Consider the following 27,334-nt stretch of genomic DNA (forward strand, 5'->3'; position numbering starts at 1 on the left):
ACCCAGAACAAAACAAAATGAACAAACAAACAGCGAGTGCTAAATAATAATAAAAATGAGTAATAAAAGACCGAACTAAGAATAACAGCCTATAAAAAAGATAAAAGACCATTAAAAACCCTTAAATGCAAACTAAATATAAAAACCAAACTAAGAATAACAGACCATAAAAAAGATAAAAGACCATTAAAAACTCCTTAAAATGCAAACAAAATATAAAAACCTGATCACAAGTTAAGTTAACATAAAAGAGTCAGATGATGAACTATAAAAAAACAGAAATCTGTCTATAAATAAATAACTGACTCCAGTAAAAGAATAAAAAGTGCACAAATGCTTAGTTAAAACAGAACAGCTGCAGGAACAAAGCTGTTTGTTCGGTGGTCCTTGGCCTCGGGATTCTCATTCCCAATGGAAGTCATAATGAAGTCACTTCCTGTCAATCCTTCCACCAATCAGAGAACTTAAACTCACAACATTGTCCAATCAGGAGCAGCCAAAAATTGACAAGAGAGCAGAAAGTAGAAAAGAAAAACAAAAATGCTCCTTTTATGGTTGGAATAAAGCCTAGAACAAGTTTTTTAAGTGCAGTGGCACCATAAACCAGTTGAGGTGGTTTTGTTGAGGTCAGTTGGGAAATAGGCGCAATAATAACTGTAAACAGCTGGAGAGAAAAGTGTAAATATGTCAATAGTTTCTGCTGTTTGTTTCAGTGCCCATATTTTCTGCTGAAAGCTGAGACGTGAGAGAATGATGTGCAGATGAGAAAAGGTTACATTGCTGCTGATATGTGTTATTTCTACAAAGTTCTGCTAGTGATAAATCCTGTTTTCTTGTTGTAGTTGGCCTTTGTGCTGCTCTATCGACTGATAAATTAATTTTACATCATTGCAGCCTCATAATCAGACATCTGAGGCTGTTCTGAAAAGTAATGTCTGGATGTTGACAGGGACGGAAAGCTTTGAGATTCTACATGCAGTTTAAAAAATAAACCAAAATAAAAGTCTAGAGTGGCTTTTAGGGTTTAAAGGGTTCGAGTACGACACGAGTTTACACAAAAACCTCCAACTGATGCAGCGGCATGATGGGAAAATGGCAGGTCATCATCGCTTTAAAGAAGGGAGGATCAAAGTTGGCCCCAGCTTGACCGTTTCTCCCAGTCCTTGTTAATTCAGCAGCTCACAGCTCTGTTACTGTTTACTGTGGAGGGAAGCCCTGACAGCTCTGTCCAAAACACACTTTTTTTTCTACGCCTCATTTTTTCCATTAAAATACACACATATACACACACTCCTTTCCTTTTCCTGCAAACCCCCCGCCCTGCTGCTATCTTACAGGGATCGGGGTGCTTTTCTGGAGGACTCCAGCTGCAGAGAGGATTTTCTTGTGCCAGATTGGCAGAAGCCCCTGGTCGGAAAAAAAGCTAATCCTCCGGTGGGCTCCCCCACTGAATTGAGAGGCACAAGGCCAAGCAGGAGCCCTGGCCAACTATAACAAACAAAGAGGCTTTCCCCAGTTCTCCCAGGCAGCACGTTCCACTGTTTGACAATGGTTGCCATGGAAGTTGTTTTTCACTTCATAACAGTGTCAACACATGCAGGCAGTCGGTAAAGTGACACTTCTCTCTGCCTTCAGCCCAGTGAGATGGAGACATGGCTCAGTCCGGGATGGGGATGGGACAGATGCTGCTCCATCCTTACCTGACGAGACCAGACAAACCCTCTGCAGCTGTCAAAGCTGTCACTTTATCCTGAAACATAATAGTTTAGCGAACCTTTAACTCCAGAATGAGGAGGAGGTTTCACCTCCTGCCTGCTGGACATTGATTCTGTCAGAGGGTGATGGGGTTGACAAGCAAAAGTATAAACATATGACTCATAGTCCCCATTATTTTCACCTTGACTGGAACAGAACGGCTCCAAGCCGGGGTTGTTTTCACAGTTTGCTTGGCTCCATTCAGAGGATACTACGGCGCTCCGATCGGAGCATGTCATACTGTAAATATCCTTGTATTGTTCTTGGAGTACTCATAAGTGTTGGTAGGTCTTGTTATCCATCCAGTTATATCCATCTGATTAACACTCAAAACGTAAAGAAAGGTTTTGCTATTTTTGGTCGTTCTTTAGTGTAAAAAGTCATGTAAGCTTAAGCCTTTTATTCCCAGCCAACATCCAGACATGTTTCTTTTCAGAACAGCCTTAGTTGTCAGATTAGCAGGGCTAAAATTAGGTCAAATAAATGTATCAGCAAATATAGCAGCATAAAGGCCAACACAAACAAGAAAACAGAATTAATCCCTAACAGTACTTGTAGAAATAACACACAGATGAGCAGTGATAAGGCCTTTTTCTTATCTGCAGATCATTCTCTGACGTCTCGGCTTTCAGGAGAAATGTTACTAGCATTAAAACAAATAGGACATATTTACATATTTACACTTTTACTTTCAGCCGTTTTTTTTAAAAAAAGTATTTACAGTTATTTATGTTACTAAATAACTTTTATCCTCACAAAACCAACTCTAACCCAGCTGGTTTTTGCCACCACCATGCAATAAAAACATCTTCTTGGTTTTATACCAACCATTCAGGACTGTTATCTCCGTTCTTTTCAGGCAGAGTCTGAACTTTATACCTCCTTCTTGATCGTTGGCTGCTCCTGATTGGACATTATTGTCAATTACCAATCTGATTGGTGGAAAGATTGACAGCAGTTGGTTTTTTCATAATTTGCAGATCATAATAGAGCTCCCTTAGCAACATAGTAGTGATGGAAATGCGACAAATAATAATGTTATCACTGAATAATAGATTACTCATTGTGGATTGACAATAAAGAGTCTCTGGATAAGCCCAACCTTTTGCTGCTGGATTGTAAACTTCCTGGACAGGATGTAAATGCCTGGAAAACTTCATTAGATCACTATAAGAGTAATCTAATCATCACAATTTACTCCACAGAGTTACACACTCCTGATCCTGAGAAACTGCTGATGACATGCAGGAGTGGTTGGGGCGCTGGAGATCTAACAGAGCTCTTTGGGTCAGTTTTGCACCCCTCTGTCTCACACACACACACGCACACACACACACACACACACACACACACACGTCCATGTTCTTAGCTGGTACCACAGCCCCATTCACACAGAGAATAAAAACATGAACTTACACTCACCATCATCTAGGTAAGCCTGGTCCAAGTTCTCCTCTTTCACCGTCACCCTCCTCTGTCCGTCTCCAGGAGCCTCCATCTGACCAATCCCAGACGGAGCCCGGCCCTTCACCTGCTCTTTCTGACCGTACGACTGCTGCTGAATCACTGTAGGACAGTGCTGATCTTCTGGGGGCGTGGGGGCTTGTTGGGGGTATCCATCACAGTAGATGATCTGGTGGTCGTCCAGCTGAGGAGGAGGGAGCGTGGGAGTATCTCCTGGCCTTAGCAGGTGGTGGTTGGTGGGAGAGAACTGGATGATGGACGGATGTTGGCCTGAAGGAAGCGGACCTGCAGACTGACCCGGTGAACCTGTGTGTACCAGAACCGAGCAGTGGGGGTCCGGCATCAACCCTCCGGTCTGCCATACACCCGGACTGCTATTCAGACTCTTCCCCCCGCAGGAGTAGATGATAGCCGGGCTCTGCTGTGGGAAACGTGTGTCTTGGCTTGGAAGGCTGGAGCTCAGACGCTGGCAGGAAGCCATGCCGGACACCAGGCCATTGTCCGGGTGAAGGACGCTACGTGAGTTGTGGTAGTAGGAGTGAGGTGATAACCCCAGGATCTGAGGCATGGCGAAGCCCATGTGGTCTGCTTCATACTCATCTACAGGCTCCGTCTTTATGGATGGAGCTGGAGGAAGATCAGATGACATGAATGAAAACTTCCTCAGAGTGAAAACACGAGTGTAAACAGAATGGGTGGCCAGAATGGTGCTGAAATCTGGTAATATAAGGCTGCTAATCTGATGTTAGCATGTTAGATAATCTAGTTTAAAGCTAGCACTAGATTAGTTTGAAGATAACATGTGGAAACCATGTCATATTTAGTTTTCAGTGTATTTAAGGACTACACATCAACTCAGTTAATCAAGATTTTTACATTGGAGCTGAAGATAAACTGTAAACTGTATCTCAGTATCCACTTTACTTATCACTGACTAAACTAGCACTACATAATCCAATTTAATTTAAACTGGAGGCTAGCAAGGCTGCTAGTTGAGCAACTACAGCATGAAATTGCACAGAAAAACATCCTGTAACAATCTGATTTTTTATAATAGGACATAAGAATGAGGAGAAACTGACATATATCTAACTTTTTAGTATAGAGAAAGGACACAGATCAATCCAAAGCAGTCCCTGACCTCAGTATTAGCAGTCTGACAGCACCTAACGTGGAGCTAGCCATACAAGGATCTAGTCTACCATCACTAGACAGTAAAGCCCCATTTCCACCAGTGGAACTGGGAGGGTACACTATGGTTCAGTATGCATTTTGTCTTTTTTCATTTCAACAAATATAAACTGAGAAAGGTACCAGAATATCTGATGCATGCAAGCCTTCCTACTTTTTTGGGACCCTTTCATTGGGGTCCCAGTCTGACTGATCCAACCCTAAAGAGTGAAACTTGACACGCTGCAGTCCACTGATTGGTGGAAAGAATAATCACTTCCCATGTAACAAAACAATGTGAATTAAGCAGCAACAACTCCATATGTAAGAATATATATTGGATTTTTACATTGTTTTTAGCCACATGCCAAGAAGAAAGGACACAACCTGCTGTCTACCATCGACCTCTTTGTTTCTGGGTTGTGTTTTCCTTACTCATAATTCAGGGTAAGTGTCACAACGCTACATATCTGACATATCAATCTGGCTGATACCCCGCCAACTATGTAAGGGTACAGTTGCTGTGGAAAAGCAACTGAGATCAGGGTATACCATACTAAACCATCCTGTCCTGAGGAAGGCTTTTTGGTGGAAACAGGGCTTTAGAGCAAGGAACCCAATCATTTCCTTTCATTGCATGTTGGGGTTTCTCCTGATAAGTTCCCCCCTGATGTATAAAAGTCTTGCTCCCACATCCAGATCAGAGTCCTAACCGAGTTCTTACATGCAAGAGGAGTGAAGGTGAAATGCTGAGGCTGGCTGCGCTTTCGTTTGCCGTTGATGACGTAGAAGTTCACTTTGACAGGATGGCAGACAGATGTGTCCCGGTAAGGCGGCACCTCCACAAACAGCATAATCTGGAAAAACACATACCAACAATCACAGCTGCTCCAGATGTGACTCACAAATATAAAAGGACAGTTGTTTGTAGGGCACATACAGGCTGACTCTTGTCTTTGTCAACAGTTGCTTCCATCTCCCAGATCTGCTGGCCATCTAGAAAAAAGCAAAGAAAAGACAATGGAGGATTCATGTTGGAAAAGTTCTTCAGGATTAAAATATGGAAAATCCAAAACCCTGTTTTTCTTGTGGGTTCTTGTTTATTCTATTTGACTTTTTTTTAGCAAATTAAAAGCAGATCAGCTCAGAGCTTGCAGCAGCGGAAGCAGCAACATGTTTCTGTGGAGAAAAGTCGTAAACCACTTCCTGCCACAGCAGCAAGCACATGTAAAGAAAGGTTTATCCCAAACATACACATCCAGACATCTGCTCGTGGATGCAATGCTGACAGTTCATGTCAGCTGGGATGTGAAGAAAACTGCAGCAGGATGCCAAATCTATAGCGACCAATTCAATTTAGTCCATTTTAAATGCAATCAAGCCAATAACATAATAACTTGCAAATAATGTAATTGTTCCTATTTTTGATGAACAAACTGCACAAAAAGAGCTAAATATAGTGTAAGAAATGCAGTCTTACGTCTGTCATATTACATTATGGCTGCAGTTATTGCATTTTTTTCATGCTCGGCCAATTCAGCAACCGATAGCATAATAACTCGTCACATTATGGTTCAAAACTGTTATTACATTATTTGGAAGTTATTTCATTACTGGTTACCAGAAGTTTAACATCAACAGATCCCATTCAAGCTGTTTTACATGTGACTGCAGACTGCACATGCTCAAACATCTGGGACATGTGCAGCATGTGCAGCAGTGTTACTGGCGGTGGGAATCCCTCGGCTACAAACGCATGGCTGAAATGAGTCAGCAGGAGGACGGGGGATTCCACGCACACTGCCAACTTCTCTTCATTTTCATTTTCTCCACCTCTCTCTGCTTTCTTCACTCTGCTTTCTTGGCTTGGCTAACTGTTTGCGTTTTGTTGCAGTTCCTCTCTCAGGGATACCCCCTCTCTTCTCCCTGTGGAGATAACTCAGAGTGGAGGTGGAAACAGGGAACGATGGGGCCGAACAAGAGACTGAGCATTTTGGTTTGGCCATTTTTACTCTATTTTTGTCCAACCGCCCCCCTCCCCTCATTAAGAGGGATTTCTTAGAGTTCTGAGTCATGCAGGAACTCTCCAAAACAACGCCTATCCCTCTTTTTCACTTTTCCAGCTTCCTTCTGCGATCCATCACTCTGACTGCGGAGAGTTTACGCAGCGACAGGGAACCCCGAAAGGAAAAAAACAAAAACAAAACACATAAAGAGTAGCTGTGATGAGCAGCTGTGACTGTGCCTGCATGTAAAACGACAAACACTCTGCTGAGAGACAGCAGCGAGTCCCAGAAGGAAGGACAACATGTGCATCTGACTGTTTCCATGGTTACATCCCTGACTCAGCTGGTGAAAGTCCGACTAAAGGAGGAAAACTCAACATTTATCATGTGCTAAGAAACAGAGATGCTCCATATTCTATCCAGATCAACTACATGGGTCTCAACAAATGTGCATGACATGAGTTTCATGTGGCACACACACACTTATCACACAACACTGTGTCCCTTTGAGTGATAAGACATCATGAAAGTCAGTGAAAGAGAAAAGGGCAAAAGGAAGTTGGGCTGTTGTATTACCCCCCGTTTCATGCAAATAAGTCAGGAGGCTCCATCTGAACAACGGAGCGCATTAACAGAAGCGGGACAGGCAGGAAGGAGGAGACGTCGGTGCTGTGGTGTTACTGTGACTCCGAGTTGTGTTCAGATCAGGATGCAAGCTGGATTGTTTTAGAGGATTCAGGGACACTCACCCTGAGTTTTCTCCACAAAAATGACCTTTGAGTCGGAGCTGAAGTTCTGTCCAGTAAGGATCATCTGCTGTCCACCCAGAACGGAGCAGCTGTCCATGTCCTGCTTCTCCACCATGGGAAGCTCATGAGCTGAGCGCTGAGCTGCAATGACAAAATGGTTTAAAACTGAATTAACATAAAATAATAAAATAATTTATTTTTAACATCTAGTTTAAACATTTTCTTTTATTTCATGCTTTACTAGTGTTAGAACAAAATATTGTACCAAATTAAGCAGGATGGGAAGGTAACAAGCAAAACAACAGGCTCCTTCTGCAGAGGAGCAGCAGGTGATAAGGACAGCCAGAGGCATTGTGGGAAACAGGAACTACCCCTACACAAAGACTTTGAACTGCTTCCCTTACATCTAATATTCAGAAACCCAAAACTAAACACAAACTGACAGAAAAATTCCTTTGTTTCACGTGCAATAGCATTTCTACCAGCTCCATTCCTTTTATGCCTTTTAATTGAATATTTTTGTAGTGTTTTTATTTCCTTTTAGTGTTTTATCTTGAGTATTTTAATTTTAATTATTTAAGGGTCGTTTGGTGCATTGTTTCCTTTTTAATTTAATTTTTATGGTTTAATTCCCTCAGTGAGCTCTTATTTGTAGTTTCAGTGGACAATATGTTTAACGTGTGACTGGATTTTATTGTTGAATATTTCAATATTATGAGGAGCTGTCTGTACACAAAAAATTTCCCGTTAGTGACAATAAAATTTACTCGACTGACTTGACTTTAAGGGGGAATATTAATTGTATTGAGGTGGAATTTCTTTTTAAAATACCTTCAATTAGCACAGCACTTATAATGTTGAATTATAAATTATAAGTTTAGCGAATGAGCTTCATATCATCAAAAGATTATCTAAAAAACAACCCTGTTCTTCTATTAACATGACAAAGTGAGTCGAAGACCAAAGAATCCAAAAGACCTTTTGCCAGAAACTTCATGTTTTTTTGTTTGTTTGTTTTCTCAAGTTTGTTTTGGTTTTTATTTAAGAGTCTACAGCATGTGTAGTACTTTTAAAGTAAAAAGAATATGTACTTTCACATCACAGTCTCCAAAACTTTCACCAGTCTTTTAATAATTCATCAGCGGCTACATTAGCTAGCGGCTAACAGAAGCTAGCTTGCCACACCTAGCTGGGACTAGCTGAGAAACTTTTCGCTTTCTGTTTGTTTTTTTGTTTTGTAATGATCAAACAAAAAAAAGGGCGTTAGTGTTTATCTACATAATGTTCCCAGCTTGTCTGCAGCTTATGCTGTTTCCCATGAGGAGCTCCATCATGAAGATTCAGACTGAATCTTCTGCGAAAAGTTTCTCAGCTAGTTCCAGCTAGTTATGGCAAGCTAGCTTCTGTTAGCCGCTAGCTAATGTAGCCGCTGAATCATGAAGATTCAGACTGAATCTTCTGCTCCATCAGTTCTGAAGATGGTCTTATTGTAAATCTGTGGACTTCTGGTTGTTCAGAACTGTCCTGAGACTTCAGTGTCTTGTACTGCAGAAACCCTACAATCCCTGTCATGTTAGGAAGCATGTATTAGCTTACCTACAAAGTCAAACATGCTAATAAACTTGGCTAATGGTCATTTCTGACTTCACAGTTGAGTTGGAGCTCTATCGTAAACAGAAGACTCCAACAGATGAAGATATTATTACAAGAGAGTATTATGTCATGAGAGATAACCTGGTGCAAATTTAGTATTTCATTTAATGATAAAACAATAAAAAATGCACCAATAAAGGAATAATCCTCACTACAGTGAAGCAGCTTTATTTCTCAGAACTACACATGACCCAGAAGTAACTGTGATGCTGAGTCATTTCAGAATCACAACCATGACTTTCAGTTTTAATGAGCAGCAATTGAAATTAGTCAGTTGTGTCAAGAGAGCAAGAGGAGATGCTACAATAACGACTCATTTAAAAGAAAAAGAAAATAGTCAGATGAAAATGACGATAAAAATATAACACACAAAGTCTGTGATTTGAGCTTGTTTTGCAAATAAACTCAGTCAAATTTGGTAAAATTAAAAAAACATCCATTTATAAATAAAAATCTTTTTCTGGATGAGTAATAAATTGATGATCAGAGATTCAGCTTAAACTGTCTGCAGGAAGTGGATGTCTTGACAGACAACATGCGACCTTTACACGGGTTTGTTCCAGACGGTTAAAATAAAGATCCCATTTTTATTCCCTTTTATTTTTATTCCATTTCATTCTTATTTTATTTATTTTTATAACCCTCAACCCTCATCTAACCAGAGGGCTGGTCTCCTCCAACCAGCAGGCTTGCCAGATGTCTCATTGGACATGTGATGTACTGTTTCCCCCTCTAGGTGATGGGAGAGCAGATTAGAAACATTTCTAACATGACCTTCGACTTAGTGTCATGATTTTTTTGAATAACAGCAACATATTGCAGGCAGCCAGTGTCTCAGTTAATCAGGACGTTGATCAGACCTGGATGAAAGGCGACCTTGTTTGAGCTGCGATTACATCTGCTGGTTTAATAATACTGTGTACACATGCAGTGATGTTCCCAACACAGACTTTACTGCTGTGCACATACAAACAGGTACAGAGACACTGAAACACGAAGTCCCACCTTCTGGACAGAAGCCCCGGCTGCACAAAGAGGTCATTGTGTGCCGTTCTCTGGACTATCAGCCTTCATTTAAATGTTTGTTTGTTTTTTTATGATCTTGTATAAAGTTTTGTTAACTGTTGACAAGCAGCTTGACCTCAGCGGGAAGCACAAAGTATATGAAGCAGGACATGCACCACTTGTAAGAAAAGCTGAAACGGAGGCAGAAATGTGTTTGCTGCTTACAGCACTCGATGGGATGCGATGCCGCCTGGAGAGAGACATACTGTCCTCCAGGCTGAGGTATGTGCACACGAAACACAAGGCGAACTCGGGTATTTTTCCGACCAACATCCGTCTCGCCCTTCCTCAGCTCGATATCAGCGTTCCTGAGCTTCAGAATCCCAGCACAGTCAATTCTGTAAGAAGAACAAGACAAAAAGTTGGAGCAAATCAGGAATGGAAGGTTTAAGCAAAAGACTTCCTGGGAAGATGATCCTTGACATCTCACACTGCTTTCATGTTGTTCTTTGGCTCCAGTGGGATCTCCAGGACTTTGGTGCCGTTAACAACCTTCTCGAAGCTGGTGGTGGTGACAGTCTTGCCGGTGATTCTGTGGACTTGATAAAAGGCGTGAGGCTTGAGGATGCGTTCGTCTGCCGTTCCGATGAAAATCTGCAGGCCAAGCGGATCCTTGCCTCTGTAGCCATGAAGCTGCACACAAACATAAACAGACACCATTCGCTGAACTGTGAACACGTGACGGACAGGGCATGTTAAAATAAAATCAATCAGCAAGTAAAAGCCTTGTTTCTATGGTGAGGTCTGCAGTTGTTAAAAATGTTTGATGTAATGAAAATAAAAAAAAAGAAGATTATAATTACACTTTTATGAGTGAGGCCATTTTGAGGCCTGAGGGCCAAAGGTGTAACTAAATTTTCAAGTTGTTAATGAAACAGCTTCCTCTGTGAGGGGAGGAAATAGACACAAAGTTAAAATGTTAAACTTGTTACGCTTACTGCTGCTCTGCATTTCCGGAGGTTTTCTTTGTGCAAACAAACCCTACACCCTTACACACACTTTTTTCTTGACTGTAAGAGGCCTTCAGCAGGAATCTATTACTGAGAAAAAGCAGTAACTAAGTCGTTTTAATGTCCTGCAACTGAAACAAATGTGTGGGTGAAACTGAAAGAAAGGCCACCAATATATGACTTGTAACCTGGAAGTAACTCCTGAACAAACCACAAAACATCGACTTGTATCGTCATGCTGCGTGGTGCAAAACTGTAAAGTGCACAACAGCCCTCAACCACAGACTGGATTTTAAATGCAGAACTTTGCCTCTCGTTTTAGAGGAACCCCAAAACCATGGCTGGTTTATTTTTACAATCCCAGTACTAAAAGAGTTTAAATGCTGAGTAAATGTAAATAAGCTCATCGACACACACATGTTTTCCCCTGTAAAGCATAAACATTTTATACATGATGGCAACAACACACCTGTAGAAAGCTGCAACATGGCTGGAAAAGTCATTGGTACAAAGCAAAAGGAGCATTGGCAACTAATTATGGTTATCAGCAACAGGTCAATAACATAACTGGGTATAAAGAGGAGCATTTCAAAGAGGCAGAGTCTCTCAGGTGGAAAGATGGACAGAGGTTCATCAACCTGAGAGACAATGGGTCCAAAATGGTGAAACAGTTTCAATTTCCTCAATGTAAAATGGTGAATCTTTAAAGATCCACCATCTAGTGCATGATATCATCAGAAGATTCAGAGAATGAAGAGGAATGTGTGTGTGGTTGGCACGACACTGGATGCTGGTGATCTTTAGCTCAGACAGACATGATTCTTTACTGGAAACCAGTGCATGAACTCAGGAAGACTTCCAGAAACACAGTGAACCCAGTTCAGGCTGAAATCCACACATGCAGGTTAAAGCTCCATCATATGTGAAGAGGATCCAGAAACACGCCGTCTTCTCTGGACCAAAGCTCATCTAAAATGTTCTGAGTGGAAACCTGGATGAAGATGTGGAATAGTTTGTGGACAGCATGGACGGCGTGTCCTGCAGACTAAAGAGGAGAGGGAGCATCCAGCTTGTTATCAGCCTGCATCTCTGATGGGATGGGGTTGCATTAGTGCCGATGGCGTGGGCAGCTTCCACATCTGGGAAGCTCCATCAATGCTTTAAAACACATGGAGGTTTTAGGCAACATCTGTTTTTTGATCGAACAAGCAAAGTTTAGGACTGTAGAGCAGCTGGAATCCGGCATCAGACCAGAAAGGGACAACTCTCCTAAAACTCCAGTAACTGCTCTCCTCACATCCAAGACATTCCCATACAGATGTTAGAAGAAGAGGGGAAACTGCACGATGCTAAACATCATCCTGGAACTGCTTTTTACAGATGTGTTGCTGCATCAGCTTCTCAGTCAGCTCACATTTCCATATAATGGTAAAAGGACTGTTGGAGTCAGCATCTGATAGGTTGTTCATGTCCTACTGGGAATAAAATACGGGTCGATGAGATTTCTAAATCGTATAATTCGGTTTTTATTTACATTTACAGAGAACTAACATTTTAGGAACTGGGGCTGAATGGAAAACCAGTTCCTGTTGATCTGAGCGGATGAAAGCAGCTGCTCAGTGTAAGCAGAAACCGTGGCAACATGAATGAGCTTGCATCATCTACCATATGCAGGTAGATGATACACAGCATGAGCGGCCCAGCCGTTGTCATGGCAGCAAGGAGCACTGAGTCATGACTCAGAGCTTTAGGAAAAGTAAAGTGGAGGACACGAGGCTCAGAGAGAGAGAGAGCGGAGGGATGGAGGGATGAAGGAGTGTAACGGCGGCCAGCCAGGCTTGACCGTCTCATTGGCCCACAGAAGTGACCTCAGGGTGAGGCCTTCAGGGACAGTCAGAAAATGGAAAAGGTGCAAGAAATGCCTCATTTTCACAAAGTCCCGATTGTCGCAGACAAAAAAACAACACTGAAATGTTGCCACGGTAACGTAAAAAAAAGGGGAAGCTGAACTGTTTACAGACTTTCCAGTCAGCTGGAACTGGGTCCCAGCTGATCCAGTTCAGACGGTCTCACAGCGAAGAAGAAGGAAGACAACTTGTCTTTCAGAATAAAATAATAATTCTGAGGAATTCTTTGTTTTTTTCTGTTTTCACACACACATCGGTGCGTTCCAACACACACAGGTCAGCTTCCTCTAACAAATGCTGCACTGTGAGGCGAGCGGTGTGGAAGAGGAACTCAGACCTGTGTGTGTGTGTGTGTGTGTGTGTGTGTGTGTGGGTGGTTAAAACCAACAGAAAACAGAAAGCTCCCTGACCTGATCGGAGCTGAGTGGGGGGGGGGACTGTCCTGGTTTCATGTGTTGTCTATCCCACATGGAGTCCGCAGTCATTTGTTTTAGAAAGTGAGAAGTAGCATCATAAAAGTCACTCTGATGTTTTCTTCCTCGCTGACATCAGCCTAACAGCGAACAAACAAACCTGCAAACTGGCTCAAGCACAACCAGACCTCTGATTCTGGTTCTGATTCTCCCATCTCGAACCATCAAAGGTCCAAGCCATTTTTTTTTTACTATTTTCCGTTCACCTGTTTTTTTATCCTTTCATGTAAAAAAGCATGACTGCCAGTAAACATTCAGACATCGTGTTTTTCAGGTTGTCGGATTATGAGGCTAAAATGATGGAAAATGAATGTGTCAGTAGATCCAGCAGCATAAGGACCGGCCAAAACACAGAACTTTGTAGAAACAACACACAGATCAGCAGCAATCAGGCCTTTTGTCATCTGCACATCATTCTCCCACATATTCATGCTACTTCCACCAGCTGTTTGTGCTACTATCTACCTCCTATCCTCACTAAAGCAACTCCAACTCAGCTGGTTTCTGGCACCTACGTGCATCATAAACATTTTTTGGGTTTTTTTTCCAGCCATAGATGAACTTTCTGCTCACTTTTTTTTTATCTTTGGCTGCTGCATACTGGACATTCCTGTCAAATGAACATCTCTCATTGGTGGAAAGTTTACTTCAAGGTCATGACAGATGCCTATTAGCAACATGATAAATAATGGTGTTTTTAAGGAGCTCTATATATAGAGTGTGAATAAAAACGACATTTTATGTCTGATTTGTAAACCTGAACATGATAGAAATGGAAACCTCTACAGATGTCTGGAAAGGGAAGCTATCCATCCAGAGTTACACACTACAGTCCTGAGACACTGCTGCTGGTATGAGTGACAGCTGTTGGGGGCGCCGGAGATCTAGCGGGTTACTAAAGGTGTGAGATGTACCTGAATGACGGGGTGGCCTCCAGTGGGGGCTTTGACGGCACCCCTGCTTCCCTCCGTTTCATAGTGAGCTCTGTGATGCGGTTTGGGCTGCACCTCGATGCTGAGCTCGTACTGGTCTGTACGACTGGGAATGGGCCATTCCAGAGGGGGAAGCGAAGCCACAGGGATGCTACGAAGGACAAAGAAAGTCACTCAAACATCAGGAAGGTGATAGCATCAGGAAAGTTTTCCCCACTTTACCTGCAGATGCTGGAGACCAGCGGTTTGGGCCAGATTGGGGGGATGACAAAGAAAGGTTCTGCAGCTGGTTTGGATTTCATGTCCTGATCACAGGACACCAGGTAGCTCCCGTCGCCGTGGTTATCAGGGTACAGGGCGTAAACCTGGTTGGACGTCTTGACTAATTTGGTGGGCAGCAGCCCAGGCTGAGTGGTTCCGAACCCGTTGGTGCCATCGGCGAGGCCGCTGTGTGTGTACTGGGCTCCCATGTTGGGGTCCTCATGGCCGCTGCTTGGGGAGGGACTGCGGGAGCGGTGTCTAGGGATCAAACCTGGATTCCGGTACATTTCGTAGGTGCGTTTTCCCTGCGGGGAGGTGGAGCGGGAGCCGGGTCTTGGGGAGGGTGAGCGGGGTCCAAGGCAACTTTCCTCAGCGAGGCTGGTCCGAGGGGAGGTGCCCGGGGAGGTGCGCGGGGAGCCAGTGTGGATGCTCTGCAAGCGGGGGCAGAGGTCTCCAGGATTCTGGCCTCCGCTGGGGGACACGCAGGGCGACGCCCAGGGGGAGTAGTTCTCTGAGTGCCAGCTGGTGGAGGAGTTGCTGCTGGCGGGGCTCAGGCACTGGGGCTCCCGGTAGGCCAGGTTGTCATGGCCCGGCACAGTGAGGGTGGGTCTAGGGCTGATGTTCAGGCGCTGGTTCTGAAGGGAGTCCCTGCCGTGGCTGTAGTGCTCGCGGGAGGGGGTGATCTCGATCCGAGGGCTCAGGGCGAGGCCTGCGGACCGGGTACTGTCCAGGTAGCTTCTGGCCTCCTGGTTCTCGTACCCGGACAGAACCTCTGTGTTGCAGGAGGGGCTGCAGGACTTGATCCTATAAGGGGAGGTCTGATCCAGAGGAAAAGCCTGCTCAGATTCAGGACTGAGGACTTTGTTTGATGGGAGGCTGGGGTCATCTGAAGGGGAAGCAGAGAGGACAAGATGTTGATCCGGAACACACACATCTGGGATGCCTTTCTGGATCCATTTTACATTTCTGCTGCGTTTGTTTAAACAAATGAAAGCTTCATGACTTCATACCAGAACCTTCTGTCTGATTTACTTCCTGTTTTACTCTTCATTCACACAAACACATCCTGCAGACAGCGCGGATCTGATCGGACCAAAGAGGACCTGGGTTAAGCCAGGCGGACCCACCTGGATCTCCCGCAGCAAAGCGCGCGTCAGGAGGCTCATATTCAAACAAGTACTCAAACTCCAGGTCTTCATCGGGACAGACGGTTCGGCCGAACTCCTCCTCCAGCTCCTTCTGGTCGTAAAAGGAGCTCATATGTGCGTGATTCCCCACCGAGCTGCAGACAGACGAACCGACAGGCGAGCAGGATCCGCGCGGCTGGTGACGGTTAGGGGAACCTGCTCGCATGCGCGCGCGCGCATTGGTAATAAAGCTGCAGGCAGGTGAAGTTTCCTGTTTCACTTCTCCGCGGTTATTTTCAGAGAGGAAAATACCCCCCCCCCCACCACCACCACACACACACACACACACACACACACACACACACACACACACACCCTGATGCCTCCAACAGCAAACAGATAAGATGAACAGTGGAAAGCATCAGAACCGGAGATGAGTCCCGCCGGCGGCCTGCTGCTGCCCCCGGGTGTCCGACGGGCTGCAGTGACGCGCTGCTGCTCGGGTCCGAAAGCAAAGACAGAAAAACAACCTTTTTATTCTGCTAACACACACACACACACACACACACACGCACACACACACACATTGCCACATGAGGCGTCCCATCACGCCTCCTGCCAGAAGCGTACACGCGCAGGATCTCCTAGGGGTATCCCCAGATTTACGCACGACGCAACAGGCTCGCCACCGGGACCCTCAGCTCTACGTGCACCGTCAGCAAACACGGAACGGGCTGAAAGTCTGGATGTTTATTCAACTAAAAGTAAAAACAACATTTAGGAGGGATCAGTATGAATAAATGAATAAATAAATAAATAAAAACAACAGACAAGCTGCTCGTGCGGCAGATCAGTGACCTAGATTCATCCAAGACCACTTTTATCTGAGGATTTCTGTCAGACTTTAGAACATCTGGACTTCCACGTGTGAAACCGGGTTACTAAATCTACACTTCACCTTTTCTAAACACACACACACACACACACACACACTTAACTCTCACTGTCACCATCCGAGCCCCACACACTCCCAGGGTTACTCTGCTAAAAAAAAAAAAAAAAAGTTTTGATTACCAGATCATCACAACACTTGAGCAGTACCTTGATCCATCGATCTCATCATGTGGTACTGAGCCAGCCTCCAAGTCTCTCTGAACATCTGGAAAAAGAAAAACGGAACAAAAAGCCAGAAAAAAAAGCTCTCCTCAAACAACCATAGCAGAGGAAAAAAAAAATCTTCGGTTGAAATCACTGGAATGAAGCAGAAAAGAAAGGTTCTATTCACAAACACGCGTCCAGCAGTGGTTCTGCTCTGAAGTCCGTCTTCCTCCAGCTCTGTGAGGAAAAGCTGAACATCCAGAGCGGCTTCCTTCTCCGCTCTGGGTGTTTATAATGCTCCAACGCTGTAAAATAACGGGATTCCCTCAGTGTTTCCTCCTGTTTGTGCGCCTTTGCCATGGAAACCTGGAGCGGCTCCATGTCGGAGACTCAGGGCTTTCCTGCAAAGCCCCACACTCAGGAATCCATGACGTCTGCGGCTCCTGCATGCGCCAAGGCATTTCTGCGGCTTCTCTCACACAGAAGCACACAAGAACTTCATTGTAGGAGTAAAGCAGTGACCGCAGGACAAAGAGAAAACTCTGATTGTAGCATTCAGGACATGAAATATCTGCTTACAGTTCAGTTTATAGTCCACGTTAAAATCCAATATTATTTCTTTATGGATGTAAAGAGCTGATTTGATGAAGGAGGAATAAAGGGAATTCCTTTGTTTCCGCTGAGGGGAAGAACTTACTTTTCCATTACAACATGGAAATGTAGTCTGCAGCATCTTCTACAGGCTGGAAACAAGACCCAGTTAGAGCAAAGTAACCAGGAGGACATGTCCACAGGACTGCTTATATAACTTATATACAGGAGAAAGTACTTGACTTCTCCCCACGATGTTTAAAAAAATTATAATAATAATAATAATTTGTTGCATCTGAGCTCACAATTAGAAGTTTGAGAATCATGTCAGGGTGGATGCTAATGTTCAGGAAACTGGGAACCAGAAATGTATTAATTTTAATGAACAAATCCACATTTTCACAGGAAGGGAAGCTAAACTGAGATTAACTGTTTCAGCGACAAGAACTGCAGCCGATCTGGATCTGAACGCTGATGTTACACTAAGAAACCAACTCGTATTCCCCTGAAATATAAATAAAACATAGAAAGAAAGAATAGAACAGAGATTTTATCATTACATGCTTCCATGATGTTTTGTACTTAATCAATCAATCAATCAAACTTTGTTTGTAGCACTTTCATGGATCTCAAAGTAACCAAAGTGCTGTACAGGTCAAATAAAATAAATCAACATTAACATTGGGCGGCTGTAGCTCAGGAGGAAGAGCAGTTGTCCTTCAACCAGAAAGTTAGGCTTCCCCTAACAGGCCCAAGTGTCCTAGGGCAAGACCCCCAGCTGCCCCCCGATGTGCCTATCGGGGTGTGTGTGTGTGTGTGAATGGGTGAATGTGACAAGTAGTGTAAAGCGCTTTGAGTGGTCTGTATGACTAGAAAAGCGCTATAGAAGTACAAGTCCATTTTACCATTTAAAAGCACCATAATAAAGACAACATAGTAGTTATTAGACAAAATAAGACAGAAAAGACCTAGTGGTCCTGCACTCTGGAGTTAAAAGCCAACATAAAAAGATGAGTTTTCAAAAGAGACTTAAAACCACTTAAAGTCCCAGCAGACCGAAAGAGGAGGACTGTTCCAGAGTTTGGAACAGCTACTGCAGAAAAGGCTCCGTCTCCACGAGTCGAGTCCTCGGGACTACCAGAAGCATCTGGGCTTCTGATCTAAGAGCTCTAACGGGACAATGATGTTGCAGTAGCTCAGAAAGGCACAGAGATGCCAGACCATTTAAACATTTAAAAGCCAAAAGAAAAACTTTAAAAACTATTGTAAAAGAGACAGGCAGCCAGTGAAGAGATCGCAGCACGGGGGCAATGTGCTCACATCGTCTTTTACCCGTTTACAGGCGGGCAGCTGAGTTCTGGACCAGCTGTAGGCGGTGGAGGAGAGACTGGTTAAAGTACTGGTGAAACTGGACTGCAGCGGACCAGTTCTCCTGTTCCACCATGCTGCTGTGATGATGCAGGATGTGGTCCAGCATGGTGGAACCTGCAAGGTCTTCCCTGAAAGAGACGTTGTCTGGATGGGAGCAGATGTTTCAGCATTGATGGAGCTTCCCAGATGTGGAAGCTGCCCACGCCATCGGCACTAATGCAACCCCATCCCATCAGAGATGCAGGCTGATAACAAGCTGGATGCTCCCTCTCCTCTTTAGTCTGCAGGACACGCCGTCCATGCTGTCCACAAACTATTCCACATCTTCATCCAGGTTTCCACTCAGAACATTTTAGATGAGCTTTGGTCCAGAGAAGACGGCGTGTTTCTGGTTCACATTTGGTTTCTTCTTTGCATGATTGCTGTGAACTATTTTCACAGTGATTTCTGGAAGTCTTCCTGAGTCCAAGCAGTGGTTTTCAGTAGAGAATCATGTCTGGTTTTACCTGCAGAGCTGCCTGAGAACCTCCAGACCACCAGCATCCAGCTTTTTCCCCGAGCACACAGAGAGATTCCAGATTTCCTAAATCATTTTATGATATTATAAACTGCAGATGGCAGGATATTCAAAATATTAATGATATATTCATATTGATTTTACATCAGGGAACATTTTTGTCAAACTGTTTCACAACTTCTAGACCCAGCTGGTGTCAGATTGGTGAACCTTTGCTAAACTTAACATCTGAGAGACTCTGCCTCTCTGAAATGCTCCTTTTATATCAGTCATGTGACTGACCTGTTCGATTTAACCTAGTTGTCAAATACTCCTCCAGGTTTTATTTTTCTTTTTCTGTAAAAACTTTTCAAGCCTTGTGTTTTTCTGTTCCAGCTAGATGTGTTGCTGCCGTCAGACTCAAAATGAGCTGATATTTTCCCTGTAAAATGTCTCATTTTCTAAGTTTTATGTGTTATTTATGTTTTATTGGGGGAAAAAAAGATACTTTTTAAATAAGTTTTATTCTGTTTTTATTTTATGTTTTACACAGACATGAACATTTTAGTGGAATCATGGTCATTGTATATAATTTATGAAATATGATAATATAAAGTACAAAAAGAGGGATTTAATCAGGATGGACGTGTGACAATGATGTGGCTCGGCCTTCCAGAGCATTTGTGTTGCTGAGCTGAAGTAAAACATGAACGATGGAAAAATGTGTGTGTGTGTGTGTGTGTGTGTGTGTGTGTGTAAGTAATCAGAGGTTTGGATCAAGACGTGGATTATTGTGAATGAATATTAAGATGACTGCAGTCTGGAGTCCAGCAGCCTCATCCACCAGATGGAAATTCCTCCACCGTTACGGAACTATTATGCAACCCAAATCATGAATGAGTAAATGAATACGGAGCAGGCTTAAGAGAGGAAAACTGCTTGTGTCCAGACGGCTGAGTTTGCTCTTCCATTTTTTGTTTTTTTCTTCTTATTATTCTGAGTTCATGCAGCATTTTCCGACACTGTAAAACAGCTCGGCGGGGTAAAGCCGTCTGGGTCAGAGCGCTGGCTCTGCTTTCCAAGTGTAACGTGTTGTAATGAGTTACCCTGAGGATCCGTAATTCAGCCACACACAGGGAGTTCTGGACAAATGACCAGTTTATTGGTGGAGGAGTATGAACAGAAGATCAGTCCAGGGGAGTGGTCTGCAGAAGAAACCAGGCAACAGCTGGGAGGTAAACAGGATGGCAAAATACTCGTCCAGGCAAAGACAAGGCTCAGAGATCCAAAGACAGGCAGGGTCGGTAACCAGAAGATCCGAAAGGTAGCGGTGTCCGTCGAGGGCAAGGCAAGGAGGGTAATCCAGGGGCATAAAGCAGAAGGTCGGCAACTGAGGATCAATCCGTAGAACGCTGGAACAAAACTAGACATAGGTCTGATTATTATCTGGCAGAGAAGGAGGGATTGGAGGGAGCTTAAGTAGGCAGTGAGAGAAAAGGAAACCAGGTGAACTGAATGAGGTAGCAGAGGCAATTAGGAAGCCAGCAGGTGGATCGAGTAATCAATGATGAGCGCCGGGAGATCAGGGTGGCAAAAACATGACACGTGTCTAATCCAGCTTTTAAATCCAAAACATGGAGCTGTGATATGAGGAAACCTTATAAAGCAGGGATGTCTAAAGTCGGTCCTCGAGGGTCCTTCAGGTTTTCCATGTATCCCTTCTCCGACACACCTGGCTCACATTGATCTGATCCAACAGCCAAGTTCTGCCCAGTGACTGAGTCATCAGAGTCAGGTGTGTTGGAGCAGGAATACATGGAAATCCTGCAGGATTGTGACCTTCGAGGACTAGAGCTGGACCCCCCCTGATGGAAGGTATGTCCTGGAAAACCTTCCAAGGAATTTCAAGGAACAAGGAGAAGCAGGGACTTTTGCTACGCACATTTTTCTCCTTATAAAACATGAATGGAACTGTTTACAGGATGATGATGATGATGATGATGATGATGATGATGAATGATCTCTTCAGATGTTGGATCAGAGATCTCACTCTCAGCTTAGTTCAGGTTCCACATTCAGCTCAAGTTGATTGCCAGTTTGTCAAATATCAGCATGAAAAGAAGGAAAACTCCACATTTCTCTCTTTGTTTCAGTGTGAAGAAATAAATTATCAAGATGTTTATATTTAATGAAATATCCTTTAAAACATCATGGACAGCAGCTGGTTTAGTTTCTTATGTCTTCAGACTGCTTGTCCAGGGTGTACCTGTCTCATGTCTGTGTGATGTCTGGTAACAATAACAATTACAGACACCAGGAACTTTACTGGATTGTTATAAACAGCTGAAACACAAACTTTATCTAATTATTGTCTTATATAAATAAGCAGAAAGTTCACACAACTTTTCCAGATCTAGAAGTTATATTATAAGTACGTACGTGTGTATTTCCACAATGCTGACCTGACGAACTGACTCACCTCATAATACAAACTTCAGTCATATCTATGCAGCTGTTATTATCCTGCCTCATAATGTTTCACTTTTTAATATGAAAAAAGGAAAATTCATGTGGAAAAATCAGGAATTAGTTACTTTCATTAGTATCACTTTTATAAGATTATTATTATTATTATTATTATTATTATTATTATTATTATTATTACATCTTCTGCTATTTTTCTATTTACCAAATACATCGTGTGAGCCAATGTTTCAGTGGGGAAGGGGGCCCCTGGAACACTCTGGGCCCACGGGCCATGTGCACTTTTAATCCGGCCCTGCCAGCCGCACGGTTGAGACCCCTGGAAGCAGGCCATACCAAGCTGATGCCATAAATGAAATTAGCAGCATGACTGACTAATAGCAGCATCATAAACAACGTTTACTGCATCACCAGCCGACGGGACGACATAAGCGAGCGTTGCTATGGGAACCTGAAGACAGCCATGCAGACAGAATGGGGGAAAATGTCCTGATTCTAAAATTCGAGACAAGAAATGGGAACATTACAAGGTGGGGAGACATCATGTTGGCGGTCTGGATGGCAGGTTTGTGTTACAAACGAGATGAAGCTGATGATAAGCCGCGTTCAGAGCGAAAGTTAAAGCCTCAGAAGAACAACAGCTTTCTGTTTGCACCACGAACTAGAATCAAGCCAAGGAAGAAACATTAAACACACCACTGAGGGAAGAGGTGGACTTTCAGTCCCACAGTTTCCAGAGGAGGATGGTTCAGTGGGATCATGGAATTCTTGGATTGCTTTTTAATGATGAAGAAGCCCCAGATGTTTCCCAACTCTCAGCTGGTGTTAGATGCAGTGGAGGCACGGACCGCTCCAGATGGGCTTTGGGTTACAACTTTCAGGATCTGCTGGCATGTCATTGTGCAAGAAGAAATCTCATTTCCTTCCTGCCACATCGGGAGATCCGTGGAAAACATTTAGCTGTTTTTTCCAGCTGCATAAATGAACTATACGCCCCACCGACGTGGAAACGACACACATCCCCGCTGGATAACACCGCCTCATGCAATCAGGCTCTGATCAATACTTGAATGTCAGTAGTAGAAGTGAAGAGTGGAAATGTGGTTCAGTCTGGCGGCTTTTTCCCTCCTCAGCAGTTTTCCAACTCAAGCCCACAGCATTTCATAACTCCAACCTTCTTTATCTGTAATCTGCGCTGAATGGATGCAAAGCGGCTAAATTTGGTCGTCAAAACAAACTGAAAATAACCCAAATTTGGCTGAAAGCAAAACCTACTCCTCCCATTCCAACTGACTGGGTTTCAGCCTCCACAGGAACAATCCTTCCTATATTTACTCTGCAGAAAGAAAGAAAGAGAGGGAGCGAGGTGTCTCTAATCCAGTCCGTGTGCAGGTGGATGGGCAGGGTGGTGTTGTAATGCTGGTTTGGGGGCATTAGTCAGAACCATCAGGGATCACAGGGAGAGGCAGGGAAACACATGAGAGTCCAGGCTGCAAAGACAAATCAAAGCATTCCAAGCCCAAGCAGCTATAAATAGCTCCAGAGGAGGGTGTGTGTTCATGCTCTGCAATGTTTCTGTAAAGGGTTTGTCGTTGTGTTTACACAGAGGCATAACACACAGTAGTAAACAAGTCACTTTCAGAGGCTGCTTCATTATCTGGAGCTATTCCAGCTCAACCCTCACTGGTTTCTGTTATTTCTACACAGCTAACTGCATCCATGCAGACAAGCTGATCTCTGGGATCCTCCTCTGTCATGCAAATGAGACCAAATTCCTGATACCTAAAGCTTTTCCTCCCTGGGATTCCCTGGGCGGGGTCAGCTTCTGTTTGCTGTCAACAAGCACACATCTTCCATGCTTCCATGTTTCTGAATCACCGATACAGAGGGAAGTTTTGTTTATCTGTTAATACATTTAGATGAGTTGCTGTTTGGGGAATTTCTAAATAAAATCAGGATCACCAGCTTCTTGTTTACACTGACATTTTAAATGCTAACCTGTTAGCCGTAGCCTTCCATGTGGGGAGGAAGTTTCAGATCACAGCTTGTCCAGTCAGCTCGCTCCTCCTATTTTCACTGGACTCAGGCTTCAGACCGGTTTTATTGTCTGCATTTATTTGTAATCTGTGTGATAACGGGTCTAATGTACCATTTTATGCTGATGATAAAGTGCTCTATTGGCCAGACTTCAGGCTTTTCTTCTCCTGTGGACTGTTGTCTTTCTCTGCATACATTTAAGTGTGTTTTTCTTATTCTGGTTCTGTGTTTACTGTGTATCCAACATATGACTGTTTACAACACCAAATTTTCCCAATGACAGATGAATAAAGGTCTTTTGTCTTAATTTATTCACAACTATATAAAAACAAAATACAATCAATCAAAAGAGGAATAAAAATTAATTACTGGATGAAATAAAAACAAAATAAATATCAAATAAATTAATAAAAAGTTAGGAAAAATCATAAAAATAAGGAAAAACCATGCATTTTCTAGCGCTTATCTGGGCTTGGGTTGTAGGGGCAGCTGCCTTTCCAGCGATGTCCACACATCCCTCTTTCCAGCCCATCAGGACGGATCCCAAGTTGTTCCCAGGCCGGCCAAGAGATCTAATCCCAGCATGTGCTGGGTGTTCCCAGGCGTCTCCTCCTGGAGCAACGTGCACCTCACCAGGGAGGCGTCCAGGAGGCATCCTCACCAGATGCCTGAGCCTCCTCATCTGATGGATAATAGTAAATAAAATAATAAAAAGTAGAAAAAAGGAAAGAGGCAGATGCAAACTGATATAAAGAAGTCATAAAAAAAACACTTCCGTCTCATTTGCAGGCCTTGAAACCAGTTTTAAATTAAATAAAACTCATAATATTTTCACTCAAACGTGGTTTACCAGAAACCGTCCAGCCAATAACAACTAAGACAAGCTACTAGAATGATTACAGTACAAGTCTCAGGGCTCTCTGGCGGATCATGACCCGTCTTCAAGCTTGTCATAAATTCAGTCCATAAACTAAGAGAGAAGGTTGTGTTTAATTCCAGACCGAGCTGAAAATGCTTTTCCTTCTGTCCTTCTCACCAGCTGGCGAGAATTCACTGAACAGAGCCTGGCTTCACCTGCTGAACTTAATAATCTGACAAACTGTGAGAAAAAAATAAATTATTGGTAGAGTTTGTAATTATTAGTATTTTCCATGATGTGTGCTGCCGACCTGTTGGTCAGGGTGTCCTAATGGGATCTTCTTTAGTTAAAGGCTTATTAACACTGCGAGGGGAAGCGCCTCACAAAGGTGAACATCTTTCATAGGTTGGGACTTTTATTAGTTTTGCTTTTGCGTTTTTGTTTTGGGATAAATCACTGACATGACATTGACTTTTAAGTTTGTTTTTTTGTTTTTTTTTTTTAACCACCAAAACCAAATAAAACATGTAAACTAATGAAATGTGAGGAGGTGGAGTTGAGCTGAAACCTGAAGCAGATCTGCTGTGAAGTAGGCGAAGACCTCCATGATACAGTTGCCGGGGCTGGAAAAGGTCCCCGCGTGGGTCTGTGCCCTCTTCGGCCCCTCTGGTCGGGAGGCTGGCAGCTGGGGCCACTCTGAAGCAGATTCATGATGTTCTGTCTGGGAAACATGATGTTTCCAAGCTGGAAACTAATTCCTGTCTCTGAGAGCCAAAGATAAAACCCACTGACATTGTGATAATTAGTCTGGATGTGTTATGTAAAAGCAGAAAGATCCTTTAAATATTCCAAATCCTGAGCTTGTAAATCGGAGAATTTCCTCAGTCCCTGATGGGAATGTTTGGCAGGAACATTGAGGTTAGCGGGCAGCTCTGCTGATCCTGGAGTGGAATTTCAATTTTCATGGTGTTGAATTAGTTCAATGGTTTTCTTTCAATGGTGTAACTTAAGCATTTATCCAGTGGAAGAAGAAAAAAAGTTGGATGCAGACTGCAGCTCTAATGTGAACATGTAGCTCTGAGGAATGTGGCTGCATATTAAAACGAAGAAGTTTGAAGAATCTCAGCCACGTTTGGCCTTAAACGCAGCACGTTTTATCCTCTAAGAACAAAGAGTTTCTTCTAAAAACTCAACTTTAATCAGACCAATGTGTTTTCCAGACGGTCCAGCTGAAAGAAAACTGATGAAGAGTCTCCTGTGTGGCTACAGCTTTGTTTCTGATGTTCAACTAAAGGTCAAAACATTTAACAGTGTAGAAAATAAAGCGGGACCATGAACAAGTTTTTTTTTTTAAAGTTACTCCAGGTACCTCAGACATCCAGTTTGCTTCTTAGTTACAACTTATTCAAATAAACAGAACATGTGTGTCAGTGTTTCCTGTGTATTATTTAAACCTAAAATCAGGAATCTGATATAAGCTATACTATATTCCAAATTATTTTAAGGATATTAACCTCAAATAAAATCAAATAAAGGGATTTTGGGTAAAATAATAAAAAGAATGAAATGTTTTACTCATCTCAACCACATTTTATTCCCAACAGAAACTAAAGCAACAAATCTGATGCTGAAGCTGAGATTTTTTTATCAGTTCATGGAAAACATGAGCTCATTTTGAATCTGATGGCAGCGACACGTCTGTAAAAAGTTTTCACTAAACCTGATTGTTAGAAATGAAACAACTGATTAGGTTTATACATGTTGGGAACACAACTAGTGTAAAAGGAGCATTTCAGGTAAACCAGTCTGAGACAAACTGGGTTGAAAAATGTTTGAACAGTTTAAGAAGAATTTCCTCGACTTAAACTTGTGGGACTTTTAAGATCCGAACATTTCCTGGATCAGGAGAAATCTCTGAGACATGTCTCCATGCTCAGGATATTCTTCTGTCTGTGAACACAGTTTACACATGCAGGTTAAAGCTCCATCATATGTGAAGAGGATCCAGAAACACGCCGTCTTCTCTGGACCAAAGCTCATCTAAAATGTTCTGAGTGGAAACCTGGATGAAGATGTGGAATAGTTAGTGGACAGCATGGACGGCGTGTCCTGCAGACTAAAGAGGAGAGGGAGCATCCAGCTTGTTATCAGCCTGCATCTCTGATGGGATGGGGTTGCATTAGTGCCGATGGCGTGGGCAGCTTCCACATCTGGGAAGCTCCGTCAATGCTGAAACATCTGCTCCCATCCAGACAACGTCTCTTTCAGGGAAGACCTTGCAGGTTCCACCATGCTGGACCACATCCTGCATCATCACAGCAGCATGGTGGGACAGGAGAACTGGTCCGCTGCAGTCCAGTTTCACCAGTACAAAACATCTGGAGCATCATGGAAGCAGCTGGAATCCTGCATCAGACCAGAACGGGACAACATTCCTCTCCTAAAACTCCAGCTGGTCTCCTCACTTCCCAGATGTTTACAGACAGATGTTAGGTGATGCTAAACATCATCCTGGAACTACTTTTTACAGATGTTTTGCTGCTATCAGGTTAACAATCAACTCATATTTCCATAAAATGGTAAAATGTCTCAGTTTCAACATCTCATATGGTGTTTATGTTCTACTGGGAATAAATTAAATAAAAAAAAGAGTTGCTGAGATTCTCTTTATATTTTACAAGGAATCCTGACTTTTTTTTTTTTTTTTAGAACTGGAGTTGTAAATAAAAGGAATATTTGCTTTTTTGTCAACAAACCAAAAAGAAAGAGAAAAAAAAAAGCCAAACTTGATCCCAACTGATCTTTCAAATTACGGGCCAGTTACAAAACTCCCATTTTTATCTAAAGTCTTGGAAAAGGTTATTTACACTCAAATTTTAGCACATT

At 43.1% G+C, this 27,334-nt stretch overlaps 1 protein-coding gene across 2 annotated transcripts in view; it reads right to left on the reverse strand.

Annotated features, from left to right (window-relative positions):
• Positions 1-16,728, reverse strand: part of nfatc2a (nuclear factor of activated T cells 2a) — a 50,245-nt gene extending 33,517 nt beyond the window's left edge. The window contains exons 1-9 of one of the 2 annotated variants that reach the window (XM_079239566.1): positions 16,614-16,728; positions 14,347-15,271; positions 14,107-14,275; positions 10,293-10,495; positions 10,028-10,200; positions 7,145-7,285; positions 5,330-5,385; positions 5,114-5,246; positions 3,178-3,846 (exon numbers count right to left, since the gene is read on the reverse strand). In XM_079239566.1, the coding sequence (XP_079095692.1) occupies positions 3,178-3,846; positions 5,114-5,246; positions 5,330-5,385; positions 7,145-7,285; positions 10,028-10,200; positions 10,293-10,495; positions 14,107-14,275; positions 14,347-15,271; positions 16,614-16,671 (2,527 nt within the window). In that variant the 5' untranslated portion in view covers positions 16,672-16,728. Of the gene's footprint in view, positions 1-3,171; positions 3,847-5,113; positions 5,247-5,329; positions 5,386-7,144; positions 7,286-10,027; positions 10,201-10,292; positions 10,496-14,106; positions 14,276-14,346; positions 15,272-16,613 lie in introns of both variants that reach the window. The other variant, XM_079239565.1, reaches the window with a different exon arrangement.
• Between the last annotated feature and the right edge of the window lie 10,606 nt (positions 16,729-27,334).

The sequence above is a fragment of the Telmatherina bonti genome, assembly GCF_933228915.1.
Source record: "Telmatherina bonti genome assembly, chromosome: 4".
Classification (NCBI taxonomy): Eukaryota; Metazoa; Chordata; class Actinopteri; order Atheriniformes; family Telmatherinidae; genus Telmatherina; species Telmatherina bonti.